This window comes from Pongo abelii, chromosome 19 (assembly GCF_028885655.2).
Source record: "Pongo abelii isolate AG06213 chromosome 19, NHGRI_mPonAbe1-v2.0_pri, whole genome shotgun sequence".
In the NCBI taxonomy this organism is placed as follows: Eukaryota; Metazoa; Chordata; class Mammalia; order Primates; family Hominidae; genus Pongo; species Pongo abelii.
In genome coordinates, this window is record NC_072004.2 from 17,781,132 (window position 1) to 17,808,256 (window position 27,125).

The window sequence follows — 27,125 nt, forward strand, 5'->3', positions numbered from 1 at the left end:
CCCTGCTGCTCCCCGGATAGTGAGGTAGTTCTCAGGAGAGCTGATGGTTTCAAAGTGTGGCACTTACTGGTTCTCCACTCACTCCCTCCTGCCATCTTGTGAAGAAGGTGCCTGCTTCCCCTTCACCTTCTGCCATGATTGCAAGTTTCCTGAACTGCAAGTCAGTTAAGCCTGTTTCCTTTATAAATTACCCAGTCTCACGTATTTCTTTATAGCAGTGTGAAAACAAACGAATATAGTCTCCTTCCCTGAGGTGCCTTCTCCTTAGGCAACCAGCTGCCCCCATGCTCCTCCTCTGCCCCCTGGTATTTCCTTTCGCCTCATGAGGCCCAAGTGATCCACATGGCCAGCCCCAGCCCCATCCTACTGCTGGCCCATGTGGCTGCTGGAGAGGCTGGGCTCCTTTCCTTACCCCAAGGCTGCCTGATATGCTTTCTGGATCCTGGAGAAAACTGATCCACTCTTCTCATACTGGTGCAACTTCTTTCAAGACCTCAAAACTGGACAGCGTGAACTTGTCTTGTTTCTTGTCTCTTCTTACTAGGGCTGTCATTGGGACAGTCCAAGATGTGGAGTCAGGGGAGACAATGGATGAATGGACAGTAGTCCAGGGAGATGTACCTGTGAGTCCTGAACTGGGCCCTTCCTCCAGTGAGAAGCCTTCCTGAGTGAGTTTATACAGTCATCCCTTGGTATCCATGGAGGATTAGTTCTAGGGTCCCCAGGGATGCCAAAATCCATGGATACTCAAGTCTCTGACATAACATGGCCTAGTATTTACATATAAGCTATGCACATCCTCCCATATACATTAGACCATCTCTAGATTATTCATGATGTGTAATACAATGCAGATGCTATATAAATGGTTGTGATACTGTATTGTTTAGGGAATGATGACAAGAACAAAGTCTGCACATGTTCAGTAGAGACACAACCATCCAATTTATTTTCTGAATATTTTCCATCTGCTGTTGGCTGAATCCACAGATACAGAGCTCCTAGATACGAGGGCCAAGTATGCTTTGAGAGTAGGGTGGGTGAGGTTGCTAATGAGTACAGGGGAGCAGGTGTTGATCAGGAGGGCCCTGCACTGGGGCATCTGGACGCCCTGTCTCAGGACTTGAGACTCCGTTTGGATGGCACAGGCAGACTAAGCCCAAGTCAAAGCCCTCCCCTTGGATGTTCATTTTATCCCAAGCTCTTTCTGGACCCTGGAATTTGGCATCCCTTAGGCCGTGGGTGGAAGGACAGCTGAGCCACGTGTTAGATAACATGACTAGAGGAGTGAGCCCCTACTGTGTGCCCGGCACTTTCCCCACAGGATCCTCTAGCTAAAATATCCAAGGGTCATGGAGAGAAATACCCAGTTAAAATACCAGAAATGAAGAAGTGATACCATTAGAGACACTAAAAAAGACCATTAGAGATACTAAATCACCATTAGTTAATAGTATTAGCTTTTGTATTCTGAGATTCAACAGAAACAGTCACTTCCCTCCACCCCTATGTGTATCCCAGGACCACCCTGGCTAGGGAGGGCTGAGTTCAGGGAGGTCTGATGCTGGTCCTGGGCTCCGGGGATGACAGTGATGAGGAACTGGGTGCACACATGAGTGGGGGAGCCAGGCCTGGCCAGAGAAGTAACACACATGTGCACAGACATGTTTACCCACATACACGTGTGCACGCATGTGCACAAACACAATGCAGGCAGGCATGTTGATGCCTCAGGCGGCGGAGGACCTGACTCTGGGCCCTGCTGACCCGGGCAAGGCCCCATTGTGATGCGTGCCATGACATCAGAATGTCACTGGTGCTTAGCACCTATCCGCTCTCCAGCCTGTGTCTGTGTTCTACAGCAGTTACTCACACACAGTGGTGTTGGTGAGCAGCTTGTGGACTCAAAGGTTTTCTCCCTGAGAGGCATAACCCAGGCCAACTGATTCATCAGAATCAGGTGAGTGTCACCTGCTCTCTTCCCTCCAGGCTGACTTGGGGACAGTGGCTATGGTATGGGCGGTGTTGGCCTCTGGGCAGCTACAGAGGAGGGTCATCCCTGAGCAGTCACCGGGCGCCCGTTCTACACTGCCTGTGTAGACGATTTTCTCTTTTGTCCTCATGGTGGCTTCGTAGAGTGGGTGCTGTTCCCGAATGTACCCATTCGACAGGTGAGACATCTGGGGTCAGAGAGGCAGTAACCGGCCCGAGAATCCAGACACGACCCTGAGTTTTGCTCTCAGCCCTGCTGTGTGCCGTGCTAGACTTCAGGCCTCAACCCTGAGACCTCCCTGCTCTAGATCCCAAATCTGCCCAGATTTCCGATCCCGATGGGGCAGAGCCTGGCCGTGGAAGAGACACTGGGATGGATCCACTGTGGGTGGGGAGGAGGGAAGGGTCCTCAGAACACAGCTGGGGCCTAAGCTGGGTCCTGATGGTCACTGTGGGACCCACTGGACACACACAGTCCCTTGTCTCGGAGTGGCATGGGGAGCCTTCTGCCCTTGGGGAGTTGTGGAAAGTGAAGGAGCCCTGGAGGGCTGGCTGAGGGGAGACTATCTTCTCTTGTGTTCAAAGGGGTCCAGGCACTGGGGTTCTCCCCAAGTATTTCTTATTCTGTCTGGCCTCGCTTTCCTTTTTCCCCGAGTATTCTCAGGAAGGATGGTCCATCTAGATGTTCTCCAGGAGCGAGGACCCACTGTTCTTCATCAGTGACCCAGGAAAATGAAGCCCCCTCCTGTAGGGACAGCTCAGAATGGTGGAGTCCACAGTCCCTCCCTGAGAGACGTGGTTTCCATGAGCACAGTGGCTGCTTTGGAGACAGTAGATCATTTTCATCCCCAAAACCAAACACACTCCTGCTCAAATGGCGTTATTCCTAAAGCAGCTTCACTGGTTAGACTGAAGGGCCATGGTAGCCCAAGTGATGAGCATGGTAGAACGGAGCAGTCAGGAGAAATCTTGTTCCCCGTAGGAAACTGGGCATCTCTGTGGCCCTGAGAATCCAAGGAGGCCGATCGTACAGAGACCTCTGGTGCCTGACCGCAGTTCGCATCCACATCCCTGGAATAGCCCATCACAGGCTTTTCACCCTTGGCAAGTGGACACCATTCACCCTGCCGGGGCAGGTGTGTGTGCATTTCCTGGCATAAGGGGACAATGGGATTCTCTGTCCAGGTCCCACTCTTCTTGAGTCCTTGGGAAGATGCCCACCCCTGCTTGGGGCTTCAGACTGCAGAGACCCATGGAGGTGTGGGCCATGGGGTTTGGCCCCTTTTTACCGGAGTGCAGTGGTGGAATGAAGGTTATACAACCAGCCGGCATCTGGGAGCCCGACGGGAGCGGTTCAGGGGTTCTCTGAAGCTGTCGGGTACAGTGTAACCTTTAGACAATTTTGTCTCACAGGATGGACATGATAGAGGACGCAGATAGTTTGCAGGCACAGGAGCGGGAGGACATAATTATGAAGTATCAGAAGGTACAGTTGGGTCTGCTCCTTGGAGGGAGGTCTCTTCCAGTGCACCCTAGTCAAAGGGTCCTGGGTTCCCTAGGAGCACAGGGCAGGGACGGGTGGCCAATACCCCCAGGCCCTTGCACCGTTTACCTTGGACCCCTCACTAAGGCTCCCTCTGGGTTACAGGGACACCGAGCTGGGCTGCCAGAGGACAAGGGGCCTGAGCCTGTTGAAATCTACAGCAGCATTGATCGCTTTGGGATTCTGCAGTGAGTCCTCTGTGCTCCCCTCACCCCTAAAGCAGCTGTCTCAGCTCAGGGATGGGTTTGCTTTTAGAAAAGCCTTTCTGACACAGGACATGTCTCGCCAGGTCTGGCCAACCTCTTTTCCAGGGTCAGAACTCCTCCCTGGCTCCCCTGGAGGTCCAGCCTGAGGTTGTGGTTGGGCCAGAGGTGCAAGGCCCATGTAGGGAGCGGGTGGGAATGGAGACTGGGCTAGGCCAGGCCCCTGGGCTCTCAGCAGTTCTGTCGGCAAGTTAGCACAAGAGGAGCGGGGCAGCCTGAGGTTCTGGCCCTGTGTACCAGGAGACAACCCCAGTGAGATCCAAGGGTTGTGGCCACAGGGTGAGGAGACACCTGGCCCAGCCTCAGGGCTGTTGTCCGGCAGGTCTCTCAGAGCCCACCTGCCCCTGTCCTCCCCGATTTCCCTAGAACTACAGCCCTCTCTGTCCCCATGGGGAAGGGGGAAAGGTGTGGGGACAGTGGGGGCTTTGGCCTGAAGAGAATGGGGGAGAAGACGGGAAGGGCCCCGCTCTGGGCATCTCACGGTGAGACTAGGGAGGCAGCAGGGCTTGTGGTTAAGGACCCTGGGTCTGGTGCTGGGAAGGGATCTGGGGCCAGGTAAGAGGAGCCCAGCCTGGAGCCCATCCCTCAGGGATCATAGGATGGAGAGAGAGCGGATGCCGGGCAAGATAAGGTGGGAGGGAGCTTATGAGGCGTGCCACTTCTGAAACGCAGGGTGTGTGGCTCAGGTATAGGGAGAGGCAGGTGGATGCTTGGCCAGCCTTGGGGCTGTTGTCCAGCAGGTCTCTGAGGGCCCACCTGCCCCTGTTCTCCCCCATGTCCTTAGATCTACAGCCCTCACTGTCCCCATGGGGAAGGGGGAAAGGCATGGGGACAGTGGGGGTTGTGGCCCTAGGGGAATGGGGGAGAAGATGGGCAGGGCCCCATTCTGGGCATGTCACGGTGAGGCCAGGGAGGCAGCAGGGCTTGTGACTAAAGACCCTGGGTCTGGTGCCGGGAAGGGATCTGGGGCCAGGTAAGAGGAGCCCAGCCAGGAGCCCATCCTTTGGGCATCATAGGATGGAGAGAGAGAGCATCCCGGGGGAGGTAGAGTGGGAGGGAGCTGATGAGCCGTGCCACTTCTGAAATGCAGGGTGTGTGGCTCAGATGCAGGGAGAGGCAGGTGGATGCTGGGGGGTCAGAACCTGCAAGAGCCTTGGGGCTGTCAAGTGGGATGGGTCCCTGGTGCACCCAGAGTACACCGGGCAGGTCTCAGGGCAGGCTCCCTTGACCCAGGTGGGGTGATGTAGTCACTCCCTGAGGGACTCCTGTCAGGGCCCTGTCACCCACCCTAGGTGGCCCCCATCCCATCTCAGGGCTAACCTTTCTCAGCTCCAGCAGAAAGCACCACCTCGAGTCCAGGACGGGCAGCCCCATTGTGCAGCCTGACCACCCCCCATGCCAGGGTCCCAGTAACCCCAGCCAGGCTGTACTGGGAGTCCCTGTACTCCTTCTTCTCCCAGGTCCTGCCCCTCCTGGGAGTCAGCCCCACAGGAAGGCCCTTGTCCTCCCTTCCCTGTGCCTTCTCCCGGGCTGAGTCCTGAGCTGGATAGGGACAGAGCCAGTCCTTTCTGGGGGTCGGCTCCCAGGCTTGGTCGGCTCCAGGCCTTGTGCAGGTCCTCAGCTCTGCCTGGGTTGCCTTACAGTGAGACGGAGCTCCCTCCTGTGACTGCCCGGGAGGTGAAGGTAAGAGCCTGATGCATGGAGGGGCTGGTCCAGGGACGTACGGACTAGGCGGGTTGTCAGTGAGGCAGAGGAAGCAGCTGGCCTGGGTGGTGGCGGGTGAGGGCAACACGCTGTCATTGGGAGGGGCTGCAGAGACCTGACCCCAAGTTGCCATAACTTTGGCAGTTTGTTAAAATTCCAAAGTGAGAACCACAGTCCTGGCTTGGAGGTGGCTGCCTGCTTGTATCAGGAACCCACCTAGAAGCTGGGACCTAAGACTGGTGTATCTGTGGCCTGAGGATGGCACATCCTGGGGTCCCAAAGCCAGCCCACTGGTGCTCATTTGCTCAAAGGCTCTCAGCCCTTAGGGTCTGCCCTTCCCTGGCTCCTTCCAGCTGGGTCCCACCAGGGATCCAGAGCCCAAGACCCAGCATCTACGGGCGGCTCTGGGAAGCCTGGCAGCTCCGCTAACTCCAACATGTCTCATTTGGCAGCAAATTCGGCAGGAGAGAAAAAGAAAGAACAAGTGGCTGGAGATGCTGGGTGAATGGGAGACATATAAAAACAGCAAAAAGGTAATGTGTGGAGGGAGAGGCCCCTGGAAGTACTCTCTGCAGAGACAGGGGTCAGGCACCCATGGCTTTGGCCTGGCACCGTCAGCCTCTCAGAGCGGGGGTGGCACACTGTCCTCGCCCAGAGGACTGCAGGCCTGGTCGCCAGATTGCCTGCCTATTCGTGCAAGCGTCACCTTGCTGGGAGGGAATCTGAATCTAGGGCTGGGACCACCTGGAGTTCAAGGCTAGGGATGCCCTAGTGACCTGAAGGAAGAAAAAGGTGCAGATCAGAGTTTCGACTCTGAGTGTCCATCCACTCTTTCAGTCCTGGGAAGGCAGACCCTGCCCCAGCTTGATCTCACCTCTACTGAGGAATCATGGGGCCAAAACCAACAATTTCCAGAATCCCCAGGCTCTGGTCCTTGCTGGGGTCACCCCGTGGCCTGTGACACCAGATTGTTTTCTGCCCACAGCTCATAGATCACATCTATAAGGGCGTTCCCATGAACATCAGGGGCCCAGTGTGGTCAGTCCTCCTGAACATTCAGGAAATCAAGTCGAAAAACCCCAGAAAATATAAGGTACTGTCAGCCAGAGCACAACAAACAGGACAGGCCGTGTCAGGGGCCCAGGTCTCCAGCTGGAGGGAATGTCAAGCCCACCCTGTTGGGGGTGGGGGGGGGATGGTCAGATACACATCCTGGGCATGGACAGTGGCATAGTCACCAGAGACAAACTCAGCTCTGGTGACCCTCCCTGGCTTCAGTAACAAGCCAAAAAGCAGCTTTCTGCAGAAGGAAACCTTCCTTCTTTCCTTCCTTCCCGAAGTGCTGACTGTGGGCTGACTGCCATTTGGGGCAGGGAGGCTTCCATCTGTTCTGAGGCTGCTTCCTCCTCTTGGCCCTGCAGATCATGAAGGAGAAGGGCAAGAGGTCATCTGAACACATCCACCAGATCAACCTGGACGTGAGCAGGACTCTCCGGAACCATGTCTTCTTCAAGGATCGATATGGAGCCAAGTAAGCCTACGGGAGCTGCAGGGTCCCAGTGGAGATGGGGTGAACAAGAGGGATGGAGACTTCCCCGCAGCAGAAGCCAGGGTCACCCAGCAGGGATGACAGAGCTGCCAAGAGCTCTCCTGGCCCAGGGAGCAGCCGGCACCATGAACCGAGCACCTCCCTGGTTCCAAGCCCTGGGCCAGGCTGGAACATGTGGGGCCAGAACCCAGGAGGATCCTGAGGAGACAGAAAACAGCAAAGAAAATCACGCACAATGGTGAAAGGTGCTCTCCCTGACCCATGGGGACGCATGGTAGGACCCACGGGAGGGTGGCAGGATGGAGGGCCCATGAGCCTCCCCAGGCAACACTGACAGCACCAAATGCTGGGAGAATTAGGGGTCCTGGAAACTCTCATCCAGGTCTGCTGGGAACATGACATGGCACAGCCACGTTGGCAGCCAGTTGGGCAGTGGCTCACAAAGCTCAATGGACTTGAACCACACATCCCCAAGGTGTCACAGATATTGAACCCACTGATTTGAAAACTGACATCCACATGAAACCTGCATGCCACGTTCACTGCTTGATTCATTGTCACTCACACACGGAGCCTTCGGGGATGGCCTTCAACACGGGAATGGGGAGAGACAGGCTGTTCCTCCGTTCAAACGGGAAGACCTGGTGAGAAAAGGGAACAAACCAGTGATGGCTGCACGAACGTGGGTGGATCCTAGATGCATTTTGCTAAGGGAAAGAAGCCAGACCCAATAAGCTACCACAGTAGGATTCCCATTCCTAGGCCATTCTTGAAAAGGCCAAACCATAGGGACTGAGAAGCAGTCTGGGTGGCCAGGGGCTAACGGATCGGGGAGAGGCTGGGTGCATAGGGGAAACCCTGGAGATTTGGAAGATGAAGGAGTCTCTCCAGGAGGGGCTGGAGCAGTGGCCAGGAGACTGCACATTGGTTTGGAACCATGGAGGAACTGTACACCCAAAGACTGAACTGGTGTGTGTGCAAACTGGAAAAAAAAATCATTCAGCGTGAAAAGGATCGGTCAACTCACTGTAGAACTGGGCTATTTGCATGTCACAGATGTGGATTTTACTGAAACATTTCTTCAACAGTCTCAGGCCCTGAAGAGCTCACTGCTTATCTTGTGAATCATCTGAACCTGAAATGGGATTTGTTGTTAGGATTTGTAGACAAAGTGAAACTAACAGCATCTGCACAAACCAAACCATAGCCCCCTTTCTCTGTTTCCTAGGCAGCGGGAACTATTCTACATCCTCCTGGCATATTCGGAGTATAACCTGGTGAGTATTCCTGGCAGTGAGGTTCCCGGGCCATATTTCCATCTTCACAGGAGTGGGTGTCTGGTGGAGGTGTCGTTGCTTCTTTTAAAGTTAGTATTTGTGACCCACCAGGATATAGGAGGTAGGAGTCCAGCTCACTGCTGGCATAAACCTCCAAGCAAGGCAGTGGTCTCAAGGGGTCAAGCTGAGACACAAAGGAGTTGGGGCCTGGACTCCTGGTGTCACCTGGGCCTGACCACCACTTCTCAGAACAAGAAATGATGCCCTCCTCCTGGGGCTGCCCCAAAGCCCGGGAGTTTGGCAGTGTCACACGCAGGACAGTGCTCTCAGGAGACATTTTGGACAAGGTGCTGAAGTGCCTGATGGACTTGGCTCTTGTCATGAAATGAATTTGCATCCTGAGGAAGCCTCTTCTTCATAGGAAGCCTCCCCAGTCACCTCTGCCCTCTCCAATGACATGAGTCCTCCCAGGTGACCTCAGCCCTCCCAGGTGATGTCCTTCCATGGTGACTCTGGCTCTTGCAGGAAGTGGGCTACTGCAGGGACCTGAGCCACATCGCTGCCTTGTTCCTCCTTTACCTGCCTGAGGAGGATGCATTCTGGGCACTGGTGCAGCTGCTGGCCAGTGAGAGGCACTCCCTGCCAGGTAGGTGAACAGCTGCCCCTGGGGCCTCATGCAGCCAGACCTGGGGACGGCCACCGTGGCCAGATGATCTCGGCTTTCAGCCAAGGCACCATCCTTGTGTCGCCAGCTTGTTGGGAGCCTTTAGGACATCTCTGCTGAGGGTCCCACAGGAGTCCACAGATGCCTTTCATCCCCATCAGCAGAGGGCATCTCATCCTCCCCGTGGCCACCCTCTGTGTCCTGGAGCCACGCCCTCCGGCTCTGATTCTGTGCAGCTGACTCTCCCCTCCCTGAGAGTCCTCCTGCCCTCCAGCTGCCTGGGCTCCTGCTGCCCTTGGTGCCCACAAATGGGCTGACCAAGCCCAGGTGGCAGCATCTCCCCATCCCGTGTCCCCTGGCACGACCCCACTTCCAGGAGATGACCAGGAAGCCCAGCCCCCACCCTATTCTGGCCGCTCTGTTGTGGCCTCAAAGTCAGGCTTGCCCTTTTTGCGCCCTAGCCCGGGAGGCCTCCAGGGGAACCTCCAGCCAGGCTCCAGGGGATGTTCCTGTCCCACCTCCCTAGGGCAAAGGCCACATGGTGGGGTCACCAGATGGGAGGGTGGGAGGCCTTCGGGTTTGGGGGCCTCTGCAGCTGCCCAGCTCTTGCAGCTGATGGCTCCACATCTTGGGGGAAGGCTCTGATTTCATGATGGGCTGGGGGCTTCTCAGGATTCCACAGCCCAAATGGTGGGACAGTCCAGGGGCTCCAAGACCAACAGGAGCATGTGGTACCCAAGTCACAACCCAAGACCATGTGGCATCAGGTGAGTTTATGGTCCCCTCGGCTCTTCTCAGAGGCCCTGCCTCCCGTGGGGCTGTAGGAGCAGGGGGACTGGAGCCCCTCGTGGGACTGGTGACTGGCGGAGTCTCAGCCAGGGCCTGACCTGGGACGTTGGGTTCTCCATGGGCTGGGAGTTGGTTTCCTTTCCTGCCCTGGAGGAGACAGAGGCACAGGGATGGGGGCCCAGCTCCTGCAGAGCAGGGCAAAGGGCAGTGTGTCCACCGGGAGTATGGGAAGGGGACAGTGTTGTGGGGAGCTCTGGACACCGCCCAGTGTTCTGCACTAGGGGAAGGGTCTTCAGAGGCCCTGGAAGATGGAGGTTTTTAGGGCAGCCCAGGGGGCCCTGAGCACCTCTGTTCCTCCCATCAGGACAAGGAAGGTCTATGCGGGCAGTGTTCCTCGTTAGGCTGCCTTCTCCGGATGTTGATTCAAGGGGTAAGGAGGCATAGGGAGATCTTGGCTCAGGGACCCTCCTTGCCCTGCAGTGCCCTGCTTCCCCATCCCGGGAGTCTGGCTCACTCCCAGCCCACAGGAGTTTCAGGCGGGTCCCTGAAAGTCACACAAGCAAAACCCTCTGCCCAAGAGGGGTCATCCCAGGGCAATGGCTGGGGCTCAGGCCCAGCTTCATGGGCTGACTGGGCCAGGACCCAACTTGAGAGGGCTCAGGGAAGCCTCAAGCCCTGGGCAAGCCCCTCTGTCCAGGAGCCACATCCCCACTCAAATGAGTGCCCCCTATGAGGAGCTGCAAGACCTTGTCTGACCCAGCATTCTGGATGGCTCAGGCGGCCCTCATGGGGAAGGTCACTGACTCTGGAGACTGAAGCCCCAATGTGCGCAGCTCGAGCCACCAGCCCCAGCCTGGAAGGGCCAGGTTCTCTCACACCTGCTGTCCCCACAGATCTCTCTCGGGCTCACCCTGCGCCTGTGGGACGTGTATTTGCTGGAAGGAGGACAGGTGTTGATGCCGATAACAAGCATTGCCTTTAAGGTTCAGAAGAGTAAGTCTACGTGTGCCCAGTGGGGCCTGGGGAGCCCTGTGGTCAGACCCCGACTGGCCTGAGGGCAGCTTCCTCACCCTGTCCTCATGATCCTCTGTTCTGGCCCAGAGGGAGGTCTGGCCAGGTGGGCTGGGCAGGGCACTGTGACGCCGAGCCCATCCCCCACATGACCCAGATGAAAGTCGGAAGTGTGGTGAACACTTCCCTGCCCAGATCACCCCCCAGCCACAGTCTCCTGTGTACATGTGGACGCCTGGGGTGGCCACAAAAGGATCTGGCACCGCCCAGTGGGAGACTGAAGTGGCCACAGGGTATGAGCTGTGACCATTCCCAGGTAACTCTCTTGGCCTGATATCCACCCTGTCCCTAGAGCGCCTCATGAAGACATCCAGGTCTGGCCGGTGGGCACGTTTTCGGAACCAGTTCTTTGATACGTGGGCCATAGACGATGACACTGTGCTCAAGCGTCTTAGGGCCTCTATGAAGAAACTAACAAGGATGCAAGGGGACCTGCCACCCCCAGGTGGGCTCCAGTGCCATGTCCCCTCCCATGTCACCCTCTTGGGCAGTCAGTAGTGGGCGAGTGCCCCGGACCAGCAACCCTACTACCTGGGCCTTCCTCTTCACCTTTTCTTCCTCCTCTTCCTCCTGGACTCTAAGAAAGTACAAGAGGCCCACCGGCCCTCAGGGCAGGCGCTCAGTGCGTGTGTACTGGACGTGTTGTGCATGCAGGAGGGGGATGTGGGCAAGACCCTCCAACAAGCCCCCTCCCACTTTCCATGGTGTCTTGCTCTCCCCCTCACAGGGCCCTCAAAGTTACTAGAGGAGCCAGACCCATTTGTGGGAGACCCTGCCCCTCCCTGCAATCACCCACAGCCTCAGAGAGCAGCAGAGGCCCCTCACTCCTGCACGCTCCTCCAGGGTTGCCAGGACAACAAGACTTGAGCAAGGGAGACAAGGGAATTGGGTGTCCCTGACCCACAGCGCATTCAGGGAGAGGGCACAGGTGGGACCCCGGGCCCAGAGCCAGAGCCAGAGCCAAGAGTTCAGCCAGATGTGGGAAGGGTCAGTCCTGGCATGGACTGGGCAGCCCAGGGAGGCAGAGGGTGACCCACGTCCGGGCCCAATCACCCACTGCGGAGACAGGTCCCCATGTGAGGTGGTAAAGGGCTGGGTGACATCCAAGGCCCCTCCCACCTGAGTTCTGACTGGGGGCCATATCCCAAGCCCAACAGCCCTGGGACGAAGGTGTGTGGCAGGACGCCCCCAGCCAGTCTGAACCCTGGGGGCAGTCCCAGGAGCCACCCGCCATGCCCCAACGGCTTCCCCATGCCAGGCAGCACACACCCCTCCCTCTGGGATCAGCAGACTACAGGCGTGTCCTCAGTGTCAGACCACGGGGGCCACACAGAGACCCCAAAGACTCCAGAGACGCAGGCAGGTGGGGCCCAGCCTGGAAAGGGCTCACTGGAGACACTGACCACGTCTGTTTTCCTTTCAGCCAAGCCCGAGCAAGGGTCCTCAGCACCCAGTCCTGTGCCAGCTTCACGTGGCAGGAAGACCATCTGCAAGGGGGACAGGCAGGCCCATCCAGGCCCACCAGCACGGTTCCAGCGGCCCATTTGGCCAGCTTCTCCGCCATGGGCACCTCGTTCTTCCACATCCTGTCCTGGTGACGCTGTCTGGGAAGACACCTACCCTGTGGGCACTCAGGGTGTGCCCAGCCTGGCCCTGGCTCAGGGAGGACCTCAGGGTTCCTGGAGATTCCTGGAGTGGAACTCGATGCCCCGCCTCCCGACAGACCTGGATGTAGGGGGCCCTTGGTTCCCTCATTATGATTTCGAACAGAGCTGCTGGGTCCCTGCCATATCCCAGGAGGACCAGCTGGCCACCTGCTGGCAGGCTGAGCACTCTGCGGAGGGGGTGAGATTGGCTTTCACTGCGCTGAGCCACAATGTGGACATGCACTTCCGGGCCCTGCAGTGCACCCAGCACTGATTCCAACCAGGACACCCCCTTCAGAGCTAGGGACAAACAGCCATGCGCTCCCACCTCAGGGCCTTGCCTCTGCCACCTCTACTTGGAAAGTGTTCAGTTCCCTCTAGGCTTCTAGAAGCATCTGGGCCAGGGCTCATGGCAGAGGTAATTTCCCGAGGCTTAACAACCCAAGCAGGTTTCGCATCCTCATTTTATTTTTTGTTAAACTTATGAAAATTTATTAAGAAAGTGGGCAGCTCGAAACTCATGCACAGATGGAACACACCAGCACCCAGATCACAAAGCCAACCATGCCCAGCCCCTCCCAGCACCCCCAGCCCTGCGACCGGCATTCTGAATTCTAATGACACCATGAGCCTGCCTTTGTACTTGAAACTCATGGAAGGGTAACCACCTTCATGTTTTAAAATAAATGTTTCTTCCTGTTGAAATGATTTTAGATATACAGAAATATTGAAAAGGCACTATAGTGTCCTCCTACACCTTCCATCTAGCTGCCCCTAATAATGATGTTTTGTAGTAGCATGGCACATAAGAAATTTAGGCCAGGTGTGGTGGCTCACAACTGTAATCCCAGCAATTTGAGAGGTCGAGGTGGGAGGTTCAGGTTCACTTGAGTCTAGAAGTCTGAGACCAGCCTGGGAAACATAGGTGGACCCTGTCTCTAGAGAAAAGTCAAAGAAATTAGCCAGGCATGGTGGCATGTGCCACCTAGTCAAGAGGCTGAGGCAGGAGGATTGCTGGAGCCCATGAGTTCCAGGAAGCAGTGAGCCATGATTGCACCACTACACTCCAGCGTGGGCAACAGAGCCAGACTCCATCTTCAAACAAACAAACAAACAAACAAAACTTATTCATGTAACCAAACACCACCTGTTCCCCAAAAACCTATTGAAATTTTTAAAAAGAGAAAGATAATGCTTGTGAAGTACACATTGTCTTTCTCTCATACTGCCACCTAAGTTATGTTTATGAACAACTATAGTAGGCCAGATATTTGTGATATAAGTTATGTAACTACAAAGAAGTTTTTTTTAATTGTTACTCATTTTTATCTCTGTATTTGTTTGAAGTTTACTAACCAAATAATAAAAACATTTCCTCCTCCTTACACAGAACTGCCTTACTCTTCTGGATGATGAGGATCATAGATTGGAATATTTGAAAATCCAGGATGAACAACACCTGGTAATTGAAGGTACAAGATGGAAGCATGCATCTATATTAAATTTTCAAGGGGAAGAATTTAAAGAGTTACTAATAACCCATTTTATAATTTTCTCCAAGACAACTATTATTTGATCATTATGTTTTTATGACAAAGAAACCCTTTGGAAAAAAAAGAAAAAGAAAACCCTTTGAACTCTTATGTAATCCTACCATATGATTTAGATTGCTTTAAAGGGAAAATATTATGTTTTTAGCCATTGACAAAGGATGGGAATGGTAGATAAAAACAAGTGAATTCAGTTTACAAATTTATACTTCCTTAAAATTTTCAAGTTGCTGCTTTGAGTTTGAGTAGAGAGCAACTTTCTTGCATAGTTAGTAGCACAGGCTTTCATTAGTCATCAACACTGGCTACTCACTGACAGAGCTACTTGTATATTCACAGATTTACACACTGGCATACACATGCCATTAAAAACTTTTTAAGTGTGTCTTTTCCCATCAAGTTTTGTGGCAACGTTGTTAGCTGCCTTTGTATTCAAATGAATAGGCCGGGCGCAGTGACTCACACCTGTAATCCCAGCACTTTGGGAGGCCAAGACGGGTGGATCACTTGAGGTCGGGAGTTCAAGACCAGCCTGGCCAACATGGTGAAATCTGTCTCTGCTAAAAATACAAAAATTAGCTGGGTGTGGTGGCACGTGCCTGTAGTCCCAGCTACTCAGGAAGCTGAGGCACGAGAATCAGTCAAGCCCAGGAGGTGGAGGTTGCAGTGACTCAAGATCACGTCACTGCACTCCAACCTGGAGGACAAAGCCAGACTGTCTGAAAAAAAAAAAAAAAAAGGAATAAATTACTCTGACAGTTGTTACAATTTAAGAAAGAATTGTAATATTTCTAATGTTTTAAGTATAAGAAATTCCATTGTTTCTGAACTTTAATTACTTCTGTAGATGGTTAAGTATAATTTTACTTCAAGTAGGTAATTGAGGGAAAAGATTATTCAAACCAAGTGACTTTAAAGTCCTCAATATGAAGAATAGGAATGGTTTTAGAGCCAATTACAGGCATGTGCTGCATAAAGATGTTTGACAACAAAAGACCTGTATATAGCAGTGGTCCCATAAGATTATAATACTGTATTTTTAGTTGTACCTTTTCTGTGTTCTAACATGTTTAGATACACAAATACTTACCATTGTGTTACAGTTGCCTACAGTGTTCAATACAGTAACATACTGTACAGGTTTGTAGCCAAGGAGCAACAGCCTATACCATACATAGCCTAGGTTTGTGTAGGTACACACCGTGATATTCACACAAAGACAAAATCACCTAATGATGCATTTCTCAGAATGTAACCTCATCGGTAAGCAATGCATGTACTAAAATTAACTAGATTTTAAAACTTCTGATTTAGGAATAAGATGTCTTTAAAAAAAAAAAACAGAAGCAATCGAGTGGGTGTAAATTAGATAGATAAGAAATTAACACATTCCTATCTGTCCTTCCAGTTCACAACAAAGATATGAGTTGGCCTGAGGAGATGTCTTTTATAGCCAATAGTAGTAAAGTAGATAGACACAAGGGTAGGTCTCCAGTATTATTTTTTAAAGAGATTATTTTAAATGTTTTTTTTTCTTCTCTCAACTATTAAAGTGCTAACAACTTTTGGTTTTCTAGTTCAAAAGTAATTAGGGCCCTTCTTTTTCTTTTTTCCTGAAGCAGCATTTGATGTTGGCAAACCCACCATCAAATTATTTTCTAAATTTCTTTCTAACTCTGCAATTAAATAATTTATATGTTTTAAAAGACATACTAGAAGAAGAATTGTTTGAATTATTTTGAAAAATCATAGCAATTAAAAAGAATAATTGCTGCTTCTGGGTTACAAGTGAGCATGGATCATCACTGTTGCCAGACACTCTATGAAAAACCTTCTCTAGCATTTCAAAGACCTGCTAGAGAATTATTAGCACCATTTAGCTGATTATGAGAGTTATAAAAAATCTTTTGATTGAATATAAGTAACTGTTCATGCCATGGCATATTACTACAGCTAAGCTTTGGTTCTCTTATTGTTTGTTCCAGTTCCCATAGAAAAGGGAGCCACAGGTCTAAGCAACCTGGGAAACACATGCTTCATGAACTCAAGCATCCAGTGCGTTAGTAACACACAGCCACTGACACAGTACTTTATCTCAGGGAGACATCTTTATGAACTCAACAGGTAATCTTTCTTGAGTCACTGGCCTCTTAAGCTGTGACTTTGATATAAACCCAATATCACCTAAATTTCCTCTTTTTTCACCCTGCGGGAAAAAGATTTTATCTTATTTGCCCTATTTAATATGAAATAGGCCAAGGAATACATCTCTTATTTCAAAAAGAAAAGATATTTTGATGTGAGATGCTAGGCATTTTTGTGCCCACATGATTGTAATTTATGAGAATCTTTGGCAACAAATTTTCCTCTCAAACTTCTAGGACAAATCCCATTGGTATGAAGGGGCATATGGCTAAATGCTATGGTGATTTAGTACAGGAACTTTGGAGTGGAACTCAGAAGAGTGTTGCCCCATTAAAGCTTCAGGTAAGCAGGTTAAAATAATATAAAAGTATTTAATTCCTAAATAGTTGTTTAATCATTTTTCTGCACTTGTTTTTTGTGTTTAGCCTTTTGGATCCTTCACTTGGTATAAACAAGAGGCCAAATTCTTTTGCTTGTTTAAATATTTGCAAAATACTACTCTATATGTAGTGGGTAGGATAAAGACCAAAGGTACACTCTAAATTGGGGATGTCATTCATTTTCCTAATTTGTCAAACATCTTATATGAAGAGTAAACCTTTTTTGGTAACACTTCACTATTAGCAGTGTTCTAACTGCAAGGTGGACCTCAGAGTCTTCTTAACTACATCCAATCCAATCCATTTTCAACATAACTAAGATAGTTCTATCTGTAGAATACAAAGAAGGAGGCTGGGAGCAGGGGCTCATGCCTGTAATCTCAGCACTTTGGGAGGCCGAGGTGGGTGGATCACTTGAGGCCAGGAGCTCAAGACCAACTTGGGCAACATGGCAAAACCCTGTCTCTACTAAAAAAAATTAGCCAGGCATAGTGGTGCATGCTTGTAATCCCAGCTACTTGGGAAGCTGAGGCACGAGAAATGCTTGAACCTGGGAGGTGGTGTTTGCAATGAGCCAAGATCGCACCACTGCACTCCAGCCTGGGCAACAGAGTAAGACTCTGTCTCCAAAAAGAAAAAAAAAGTAGAAGAATGAATGAATGAAACTAATGAATATAAGTTTTATATTAATATCAGATGTAGTAGATTTTAGTGGTTAGGATTATTCATTATTTTTATTTAAATACAAAGCAAAAGCTTTTTATATTACAAATTATTAACTATAACAGCTACACATTTGACTACTTACCTCTTGCCAGGCACTATTCTAATTAATTTGTACCCTCTAAATAATTCTAATGCAGTTAATAAAAGTTAGGATGCAACCAGACCAGAAAATGTAATTGTTGAAGACAACATTACATTATATAAAATAATATATACACATATTATTTTATACATGCTATGTATTATTATATACACATTATTTTATGCATATGTTATGTATATATTATGTACCTATAAAATATACATATTTTATATGCATATAAAAATGTGTAAAACATTATAGAACAGGATGTCTTTCAATGTGAGCAAATGCTGTTTTAGTATTTCTGTCTTAAATAACACCTGTGTGCCTGAAGAACAGTTTGCTTACGTGATGCTGACTGAGGACACAGTATTGGCCAAAATAGTTCTCTCTTTTTTTTTTTTTTTTTGGTCATTTGATGTTAAGATTCAAAAGATTTCATGATTATCCAAAATACATTTGTTGAAATGGAGGCAGACTAAGTACTATACTATTTATTTTCTTACAATGGCTCTGATTGGATTATACGACATGTTCATTCCAAATTTTATGGGTAGGAAATAATGACCGATACTTCTCTTATATTTATAGTGGACCATAGCAAAATATGCTCCCAGGTTTAATGGGTTTCAGCAACAAGACTCCCAAGAACTTCTGGCTTTTCTCTTGGATGGTCTTCATGAAGATCTCAACCGAGTCCATGAAAAGCCATATGTGGAACTGAAGGACAGTGATGGCCGACCAGACTGGGAAGTAGCTGCAGAGGTTTGTCAGTTTTGAGTTTCTAATGTAAGCAATAGACAAAATGTTCTGGCCGCAAATACATGTAGCACAACTTAAATGCAAACTAAACTATCCTGAGATCAGAATTTTACTGCGAAAATGAAGGAATTTCTGTTCCTGTGGTTAATTGTTATGCAATAATGCCAAAACAAAAATACCTTTAATGAATATAGAAAACTGTTGCCATTTCACATTGTAAACTTTATGGGACTGGATGTAGGAATAATTATCCAGTGGAATTTAAAGAGTCCCCCTAATTGTTAAAGTAATGTATACAGTGACCTATAGGCATGCTTTATAATTGTTAATGGACAAATAACTTTAATATTTACCATTGTTACCTTGATAAGAACAAATGAAAAACAGGATTTTCCATCTCAATTTAATATTTTATGTTAAATGAAGAGTAAGGATTATATTCTTTACATTTAAATGCAATATATTTAACCAGTTTCTGTGAATTTATATAGAAATGCCTCTCTTATGGATTTTGAGAGAAAATTCTCATCTTTTTTATTGCTAGGCCTGGGACAACCATCTAGGAAGAAATAGATCAATTGTTGTGGATTTGTTCCATGGGCAGCTAAGATCTCAAGTCAAATGCAAGACATGTGGGCATATAAGTGTCCGATTTGACCCTTTCAATTTTTTGTCTTTGCCACTACCAATGGATAGTGATATGCACTTAGAAATAACAGGTAGGTCACAAAGTTCTGAAAAATTACTTGACTCCGTTAAATTTACTTTATTTAAATAGCCTGAATTTGTAAGCATAGTTATTTGTTTACAAATAAAGACTGGTAGTCAGCGTATTATAACTGAGCAAGCTAATTTTAGGCATGACTTGAGGTTTGAAAGATGTAGATTGGGGCATTTTTTTTTTGGTTTCAAATATGCCGGCAACTCTCTTTAAAACCCCGCAAAGCCACTCATACTTTTATGTCAGATGAACACCAAAAAAAATACGGATTTCACTTAATATTATCCCTAAGTACCATCTGTTTTAGTGTTTACACATAAAATAAAAATTCTAGGCTGAAATATTTGCTATTATATTTACAGGTCAGATATATCTGTACACAGCATTTAAGGCTTTCAATGAAACCTGCATTTTACTGATAAAAGATCTTTTCTCTTTACTAGTGATTAAGTTAGATGGTACTACCCCTGTACGGTATGGACTAAGACTGAATACGGATGAAAAGTACACAGGTTTAAAAAAACAGCTGAGTGATCTCTGTGCACTTAATTCAGAACAAATCCTTCTAGCAGAAGTACATGATTCCAACATAAAGGTAATGTTAACTACTCTAAGAAACTTTTGATTCTATCCTTCAAAGATGACATTTTTCTCGATTATTATGATCAGTTGTTAGGTTATGTGACCAAGAGAGATACTAAAACATAGTGAAAACTGAACAACAACAACAACAAAAAATGCCAAGTTTTCCAACCCAGAAACTTAAAAGAGTTTTCTACTAGAATAAAAGGATAATACTGATGGTGGTATTTTTGAAGAAGGGAAATATGTAAGGCTGCCTGTATGGAGTGTTCTAACTGTGTCACTATAGTATAGGTTTCCTCCAAAGACTGCTGCTATTACACTTCACAGCTCTTCTATATTACCACTGTTACTAGAATTCTTCCTAGGTTAAAGTATTTTATGTATTTATGAATGTGTGTTTTTAGTATTTATGAATATATATACTTGGTCTTTTAACACACTAAGAAATTAAGAGTAAAGACAAATTGACACCAATCATGTCTTTCTACATACCAGCTGGGGAAACAAATAATCTAATAAATATATTGCCTACTCTAAATTAAGCTCCTGCAACTGGTATTATTTATATTCATCTTTGGGATTTCTGAACACACTCTCACCTCATTGACATTTTCTTCATATGAAATGCAAAAATGGGGTGTCTGAGGGTTGGAATTTAGATCCCTGAAACAAAGGACAAAACTGAAGAAGTCAGTCATATACAACACACTTCTTCCTGTGAAAAGAGATAATAGTTCAACAATTGAGGTTAGTTTTCAGTTATTTTTATCAAGCATTCATCCTTTATGTAGTTGAAAAATTATTCAATCATCTCGTTGGTTTTACGGATGAAAGCACCTAAGACATTCTTTTGAAACACATTAGAGAGAGAACTTTTCCTTTTTATCTGAAACATCCCCCCCTTCTCATCTTGCTGCTGTTTCTGTAGAACTTTCCTCAGGACAACCAAAAAGTAGGACTCTCAGTGAGTGGATTTTTGTGTGCATTTGAAATTCCTGTCCCTGCATCTCCAATTTCAGCTTCTAGTCCAACACAGACAGGTAAGATAGAACTAGAACTCCTTCTCATGATTGCACCTTTAAATATTTGTCTAAGAGTTGTCATCTTTGTTATATTTGTTCATGCAGAGGATATTATAGCAGAAGAGTTTTGGAACCCAAGGGAAACCTTACTGATTATTCCACATTTTTTAGATGAGAAACCTAAAATTTAGAGAACCCAAGTGACTTCAGTTAGATAGGTAGTTGTTAGCTAACATACTCTTGGAATTCAGATCTCTTTGAACTTTTATCTAATACTAACATGGCAACAGCTAGTATGAGAGGAACATACTACCAGAAAATATAAAAAATAGATATAGCTGGAAAGAAATCCAATATTATATGTAATTTAATGTGGTCACTCACTGAGTCCTTTTAACCGCTAGTATGCTTTGTCTATTCTTTATGTTACTTACAATTAGGTCAATTAGGCTAATTCCCCAACTACAAAGGGCTTTATGAGGCTCCCCTCATTGATGTGTAGTAGGTAGATAGTCCTGACGGTGAGTTGGTGGATGATCTAATTTTAGTTTTAATTTAGAACATCACTGTCCAATAGAATTCTGCAGTGGTGGGAACTTCTGTGATCTTTGCCATCCAATATAGTATCCACCAGTCACGTGGACTGTTAAGCACTCGAGATGTGGCTAGTGTGACTGAGAATAATGCATTTTTAATTTTTATTTTATTTTATTTATTTATTTTGAGAAAGGGTCTCACTGTCACCCAGCCTGGAGTGCAGTGGCATCATCTTGGCTCACTGCAGCCTCTGCCTTATGGGCTGGAGCAATCCTCCCACCTCAGCCTCCCAAGAAGCTGGAACTACAAATGTGTACCACCATGCCCAGCTGTGGTGTATCTTTTGTAGAGATGGGTTTTCACCATGTTTCCTGGGCTGATCACTAGCTCCTGGGCTCAAGGGATCTGCTACCTCAGCCTCCCAAAGTGCTAGGATTACAAATGTGAGCTGCCTCATCCAGCCTAATTTAAATTTTAAATGTAACATCTGGGTAGAGTTTACCGTATTGGACAGTGTCTTCAAAGGTGAAGAGAAGGAAAAGAAAACAAGTGGTAGAACTGTTTGTGTGCTACAACATGGTGCTGATACAGGTTTCTGCAAAAATTCTGCTTAAGAGTTTCCAGCAGTTACTCTTTCCTTTTCATTTGGTCAAAAGTGTGAGTTAAGGAAGTAAAACTGGAAATTAAAATCTTCCAATAAATCTAGAGTTATTTATACTATGATTTCTCCCTGCCCTGTGTTAAGAGAGTACACTGTCTCTGGTCCTCAGGATACTTGAGAAAAGAGCAAAAATGAAAATACCACAAGCTTACGATGCTGTACTTATCTTTGAATTTGTAGATTTCTTCTCTTCACCATCTACAAATGGAACATCCACCCTAACTACCAATGGGGACCTACCCCGACCAATATTCGTCCCCAGTGGAATGCCAAACGCTGTTGTGCCATGTGGAACTGAGAAGAACTTCACAAATGGAATAGTTAATGGTCACATGCCATCTCTTCCTGACGGCCCCTTTACAGGTTACCTCATTGCAGTCCACCGAAAAATGGTTAGTTAAATGTTAGGCAACTCACTGCCAGTCTTGCTAGTGTCATTTGTGAAATAGCCATTTTCTGTCTTTGCAACATCGTTGAATGCATTTTCTTCTCTTTTTTTCTTTAATTTTTTAAAATTTAATACTTTTACAAATTTTATTTTTTTACTTTTTTATCCTGTCCTCAAAATCTGTTGCTATGAATGCATTTTCAATGTATTATATATGCTAATATAAGTGATCAGAGCCAGGATTTAGTATTACTCATGATGGCTAATGTATGAAATGACATTCCTCATCCATATATTAAGAGGCAACAGGATAGTCAGTGCATCTGAGTACTACTTTCTTGAAAAATTTGTGTCTCCTGGCCAGGTGCAGTGGCTCACACCTGTAATCCCAACACTTTGGGAGGCTGAAGCAGGGGGATCACCTTAGCTCAGGAGTTCAAGGCTAGCCTGGGCAACATAGTGAGACCTCGTCTCTACCAAAAAAAAAAAAAATTTTTAAACTAAGCAGCCATGATGGTGTGGGCCTATAGTCTCAACTACTCTGGAGGCTGAGGCAGGAGGATCACTTGAGACTAGGAGGTCAAAGCTGCAGTGAGCCATGCTTGCTTGCACCACTGCATTCCAGCCTGGGCAAGACCCTGTCTCAAAAAAAGAAAAAGAAAAGAAAGAAAGAAAATGGCCGGGTGCAGTGGCTCACACCTGTAATCCCAGCACTTTGGGAGGCTGAAGCAGGTGGATCACCTGAGGTCAGGATTTCAAGAACAGCCTGGCCAACATGGTGAAACCCCATCTCTACTAAAAATACAAAAATTAGCTGGGCATGATGGCGTGTGCCTGTAGTTTCAGCTACTTGAGAGGCTGAGGCAGGAGAATTGCTTGAACCCCGGAGGCGGAGGTTGCAGTGAGCGAAGATCGTGCCACAGCACTCCAGCCTGGGTGGTAAAGCGAGACTTTGTCTCAAAAAAAAAAAAACAAAAAGTATCTCCTAAGCCAGACATGTTTAGGAGGAACCCTTGAGGACAGGATTTTGAAGCTATAATATGCTACAATGCTCACACCTGTAAATAACCACTCCACTCCAACTTGGGCAATAAGTGAGACCTTGTCTCTAAAAAATTAGAAAAAAACAAAAACCAACACACACAAAATTTATGTTTCCTGTGTGTTTATGTAGGTATGTACATCTTCACTGCCACATAAATGCGGATGGCTTTGGAAAAGTTTTTTGTTTTGGGTTTTTTTTTTTTGTTTCTTAGAGGACACAAGAACGTTCTTGGGCAAAATCAAGTTGTGCATAATTCCTCTCTTGATAGTCTAATATATAACTATTGCATTAAAGGTTCACTCTTTGGTAAAAAAGAAAAAGGAAGGTTTGAAAACTGTGGTCAGTGGATAATTGTTAAAGAGGTAGTCTCCAGGTATAGTGGCAACTTGGTAGAGTAGAAAGGGTGCTGAACTAGGAATTTAGCCACCTAGGTTTTAGTTCTAATTCTGCCACTAGATAGCTGATTGAGCTCTTTGGACTTTAGTGTCCTAATTTTGTAAAGGAAAGGAAAGGCCAGGCACAGTGGCTCATGCCTGTAATCCCAGCACTTTGGGAGGCCGAGGTGGGTGGATCATGAGGTCAGGAGTTTGAGACCAGCCTGGCCAATATGGTGAAACTCCATCTCTATTAAAAATAAAACAATCAGCCAGGCATGGTGTCACACACCTGTAGTCCCAGCTACTCAGGAGGCTGAGGCAGGAGAATTGCTTGAACCTGGGAGGTGGAGGTTGCTGTGAGCCGAGATCGTGCCATTGCACTCCAGCGTGGGTGATAAGAGTGACACTCCCTCTAAAAAAATAAATAAATAAATAAAATAAGTAAATAAAATAAAGTAAAGGAAAGCAGGGTTTCTAGATCAAGTAAATCGATTGTATAGCAGCAACAAGAGAAAATGAAATTGTAAAAAAGGTACTGTATTGGTTTCTTAGGACTGTTATAGCAAATTATCATAAATTTGGTGGCTTTAAACAACAGAAATACATTCTTTTTTTTTTTTATGGAATCTCGCTGTGTCACCCAGGCTGGAGTGCAGTGGCACAATCTCGGCTCACTGTAGCCTCTGTCTCCTGGGTTCAAGCAATTCTCCTGCCTCAGCTTCCCAAGTAGCTGGGACTACAGGTGCATGCTACCATGCCTGGCTAATTTTTGTATTTTTAGTAGAGATGGGGTTTCACCATTTTGGCCAGGATGGTCTTGACCTGACCTCGTGATCTGCCTGCCTCACCCTCCCAAAGTGCTGGGTTTACAGGTGTGAGCCACTGCACCCGGCCCAGAAATTTATTCTTTCACCTTCTGGAGGCCAGAAGTCTGAAACCAAGGTTTCAGTAGGGTGGGGGCTTCCTCCAAATGTTCTAGGAGAGAATGCTTTCTTGTCTCTTCTAACCTCTGGTGGCTTCAGGCATTCTTTGGCTTGTGACTGCATAACTGCAATCCCTGCCTCTTCATATGGCCTTCTCTCTGTCTTTCTCTGATAAGGATACTTGTCATTGAATTTAGGGCCCACCCAGATAATCCAGGATGATCTCATCTTGACATCCTCAACTTAATTATATCTACAAACATCCTTTTACCAAACTAGGTCACATTTACTGGTTCCAGGGGTTACAACATGGATATACTGTTTTAGAGGCTACCATTCAACTCAACTACAGATACTATTTATCTTAGTATCAAAAAAATTAAATGCTGAGAAAAATTAAGTACCTAGGAATAAACTTTAAAAATGACACATAAGACATCTATATAGAAAATAAAATATTGATAGGAGTTAAAGAAGACTTAAATATTGGAAGGAGTAAACCATGTTCATGGATTAGAAGACTCGATATTTTAAGATATCAGTTCTCTACAAACTAATCTACAGATGACATATTGCACAATCCCAATAAAAATGCAAAGTCTGCATGTGTTCGTGTGTGTGTGTGTGTGTGTGGTGTGTGAGTTTATAAGCTGATTCTCACATGTGGAAATACAAAGCATCAGGAATAACCAAGATACTCTCGAAAAAGAATAAGGTATGAGGATATCATCAAGATTAGATATCATCCAGATATCAAGATTTATTTCACAAAGATATGATACTTAATGTCATATTGGTACAAGAAAAGACAAATAGACCATTGGGATAGAATAGAGAGTCCAGAAACCAGTTCACAAATGTATGAACACCTGATTTATAACAAAGATAACATTGCAGGGTGGTGAGAGAAAGACAGTTTTCTCAGCAGGTGGTGCTGGGACAATTAGATATCCATATGAAACTTGGCACCTTCCTTTCACCACAATTCCAGGTGGTCTACAGAGCTAAATTTGAAAGCAAAACAATGAAACAGCCCTTGGAAGATAATAATGGTGAATATATTCCTGACACTACTCGTATAAAAGAAAAGATTAAATTGGACTTCATTAAAATTGATAACCTGGCCGGGTGTGGTGGCTCAGGCCTATAATCCCAGCACTTTGAGAGGCCGAGATGGATGGGTCACAAGGTCAGGAGTTCAAGACCAGCCTGGCCAATATGGTGAAACTCCGTCTCTACTAAAAATACAAAAATTAACTGGGTGTGGTGGTGGGCGAATATAGTCCCAGCTACTCGCTAGGCTGAGGCAGGAGAATCGCTTGAACCCCAGAGGTAGAGGTTGCAGTGGGCCGAGATTATGCCATTGCATTCCAGGCTGGGCAACAGAGCGAGACTCCATCTCAAAAAAAAAAAAAAGTGATCAACGACACTAGTAATCAGTGTAATGTAAATTAAAACAATATTATGATATCAGTGCACTCACCTGAACAGGTAAAATTAAACAGACTGGCAGGGTTGCTAAGTAGAGCAACAGGAACTCTCATGCTGATGAGAATATAAATTAATACAACTACTTTGGAATACAATTTTCTAGTTAAAGATAAGCAGTTCTACCTGTAGGTATCCACCCAAAAGATATGTGTACCAGGAGATATGTACAAGAATATTCATAGCAGCGTTATCTATAGTAGCCCCAAAATGAACACATTACATGTCCATTAGTTGTAGAAGGGATTGGGAAGTTAAGATATATTAAGATAATAGAACATTATACAGGAATGAAAATGAATGGACTTGTAGTTATATCCAGTATAAATGAATCTCATAAACCTAATGTTGATGGAAAGAAGCCAGAGAAAAAAGAATTAGGCTAGGCACAGTGGCTCACACCTGTAATCTCAGCATTTTGGGAGGCTGAGGTGGGCCGATTGCTTGAGCCCAGGAGTTTAAGACCAGCCTGGGCAACATGGTGAAACCCCATCTCTACAGAAAATACAGAAATTAGCTGGCGTGGTGCCACACACCTGTAGTCCCAGCTACTTGGGAGGCTGAGGCAAGAGAATCTCTCAAGCCCAGAAAGTGGAGGTTGCAGCAAGCTGAGATCACACCACTGTGCTCCAGCCTGGACGACAGAGCTAGACCCTGTTTCAAAAAACAAACAAACAAAAAAATTAAGTAATTCTATTTATAAATATAAAAACTTTTAAAACATGGAAAATGAAATCTAGTGTTTATTGACTTCTACATAGGATATAAAACTGTAAAGAAAAGCAAGAAAGTGATTACCGTAACATTTAGAATAATGGTTACCTTTGTGAGGAAGGGAGAATTTCTAACCATGTTAATAACTGGGAGTAGAATTTATCTCGGTAGTAACTGAGAAATTATGGGCCCTAGGGCACTAGGAGAAGTTCCTTAATGAGAGGATGAAAATTGTGTGGGTTTAGCTATGTTTTAAAATTTTATAAAATATTTGTACTGAATTCTGTCTGGATTTCTCTGGGTCTTATAATAATAGTAGCATATGAAATACGGTCTTAAAATTATGTATTTAAGCTTAAATGAAAATGACAAAATAAAATGCTTAATAATCTGAATAAAGAAGGGTCTTTTTACTTAGAAACTAGCTAACTTAACCCCTAGTGAGTTGACAAGTTGTTGATTTAGCTTTTCTAACTACTCAATAAATACCAAACTTCTTAGGGAATTAAATGTTCAAAGGT

At 46.8% G+C, this 27,125-nt stretch overlaps 1 protein-coding gene across 8 annotated transcripts in view; it reads left to right on the forward strand.

Moving 5' to 3' along the window:
* Window positions 1-544: 544 nt before the first annotated feature.
* LOC129051019 (ubiquitin carboxyl-terminal hydrolase 6-like) overlaps window positions 545-27,125 on the forward strand; it is a 59,506-nt gene continuing 32,925 nt past the window's right edge. For 2 of the 8 annotated variants that reach the window (XM_063718414.1, XM_063718415.1), the window contains exons 1-24: window positions 1,445-1,960; window positions 2,975-3,128; window positions 3,406-3,478; window positions 3,641-3,723; window positions 5,442-5,481; window positions 5,955-6,035; window positions 6,488-6,595; window positions 6,924-7,033; window positions 8,280-8,328; window positions 8,854-8,974; window positions 9,665-9,759; window positions 10,146-10,211; window positions 10,675-10,774; window positions 11,145-11,297; window positions 12,276-12,697; window positions 13,889-13,970; window positions 15,457-15,531; window positions 16,034-16,172; window positions 16,430-16,535; window positions 17,973-18,146; window positions 18,688-18,862; window positions 19,308-19,459; window positions 20,378-20,489; window positions 21,850-22,061. In XM_063718414.1, coding sequence (XP_063574484.1) covers window positions 3,407-3,478; window positions 3,641-3,723; window positions 5,442-5,481; window positions 5,955-6,035; window positions 6,488-6,595; window positions 6,924-7,033; window positions 8,280-8,328; window positions 8,854-8,974; window positions 9,665-9,759; window positions 10,146-10,211; window positions 10,675-10,774; window positions 11,145-11,297; window positions 12,276-12,697; window positions 13,889-13,970; window positions 15,457-15,531; window positions 16,034-16,172; window positions 16,430-16,535; window positions 17,973-18,146; window positions 18,688-18,862; window positions 19,308-19,459; window positions 20,378-20,489; window positions 21,850-22,061 — 2,727 coding nt within the window. In that variant the 5' untranslated portion in view covers window positions 1,445-1,960; window positions 2,975-3,128; window position 3,406. Of the gene's footprint in view, window positions 669-1,444; window positions 1,961-2,974; window positions 3,129-3,405; window positions 3,479-3,640; window positions 3,724-5,441; window positions 5,482-5,954; window positions 6,036-6,487; window positions 6,596-6,923; window positions 7,034-8,279; window positions 8,329-8,853; window positions 8,975-9,664; window positions 9,760-10,145; window positions 10,212-10,674; window positions 10,775-11,144; window positions 11,298-12,275; window positions 12,698-13,888; window positions 13,971-15,456; window positions 15,532-16,033; window positions 16,173-16,429; window positions 16,536-17,972; window positions 18,147-18,687; window positions 18,863-19,307; window positions 19,460-20,377; window positions 20,490-21,849; window positions 22,062-27,125 lie in introns of those variants that run through there. The other 6 variants (XM_063718409.1, XM_063718410.1, XR_010138078.1 and 3 more) reach the window with 6 other exon arrangements.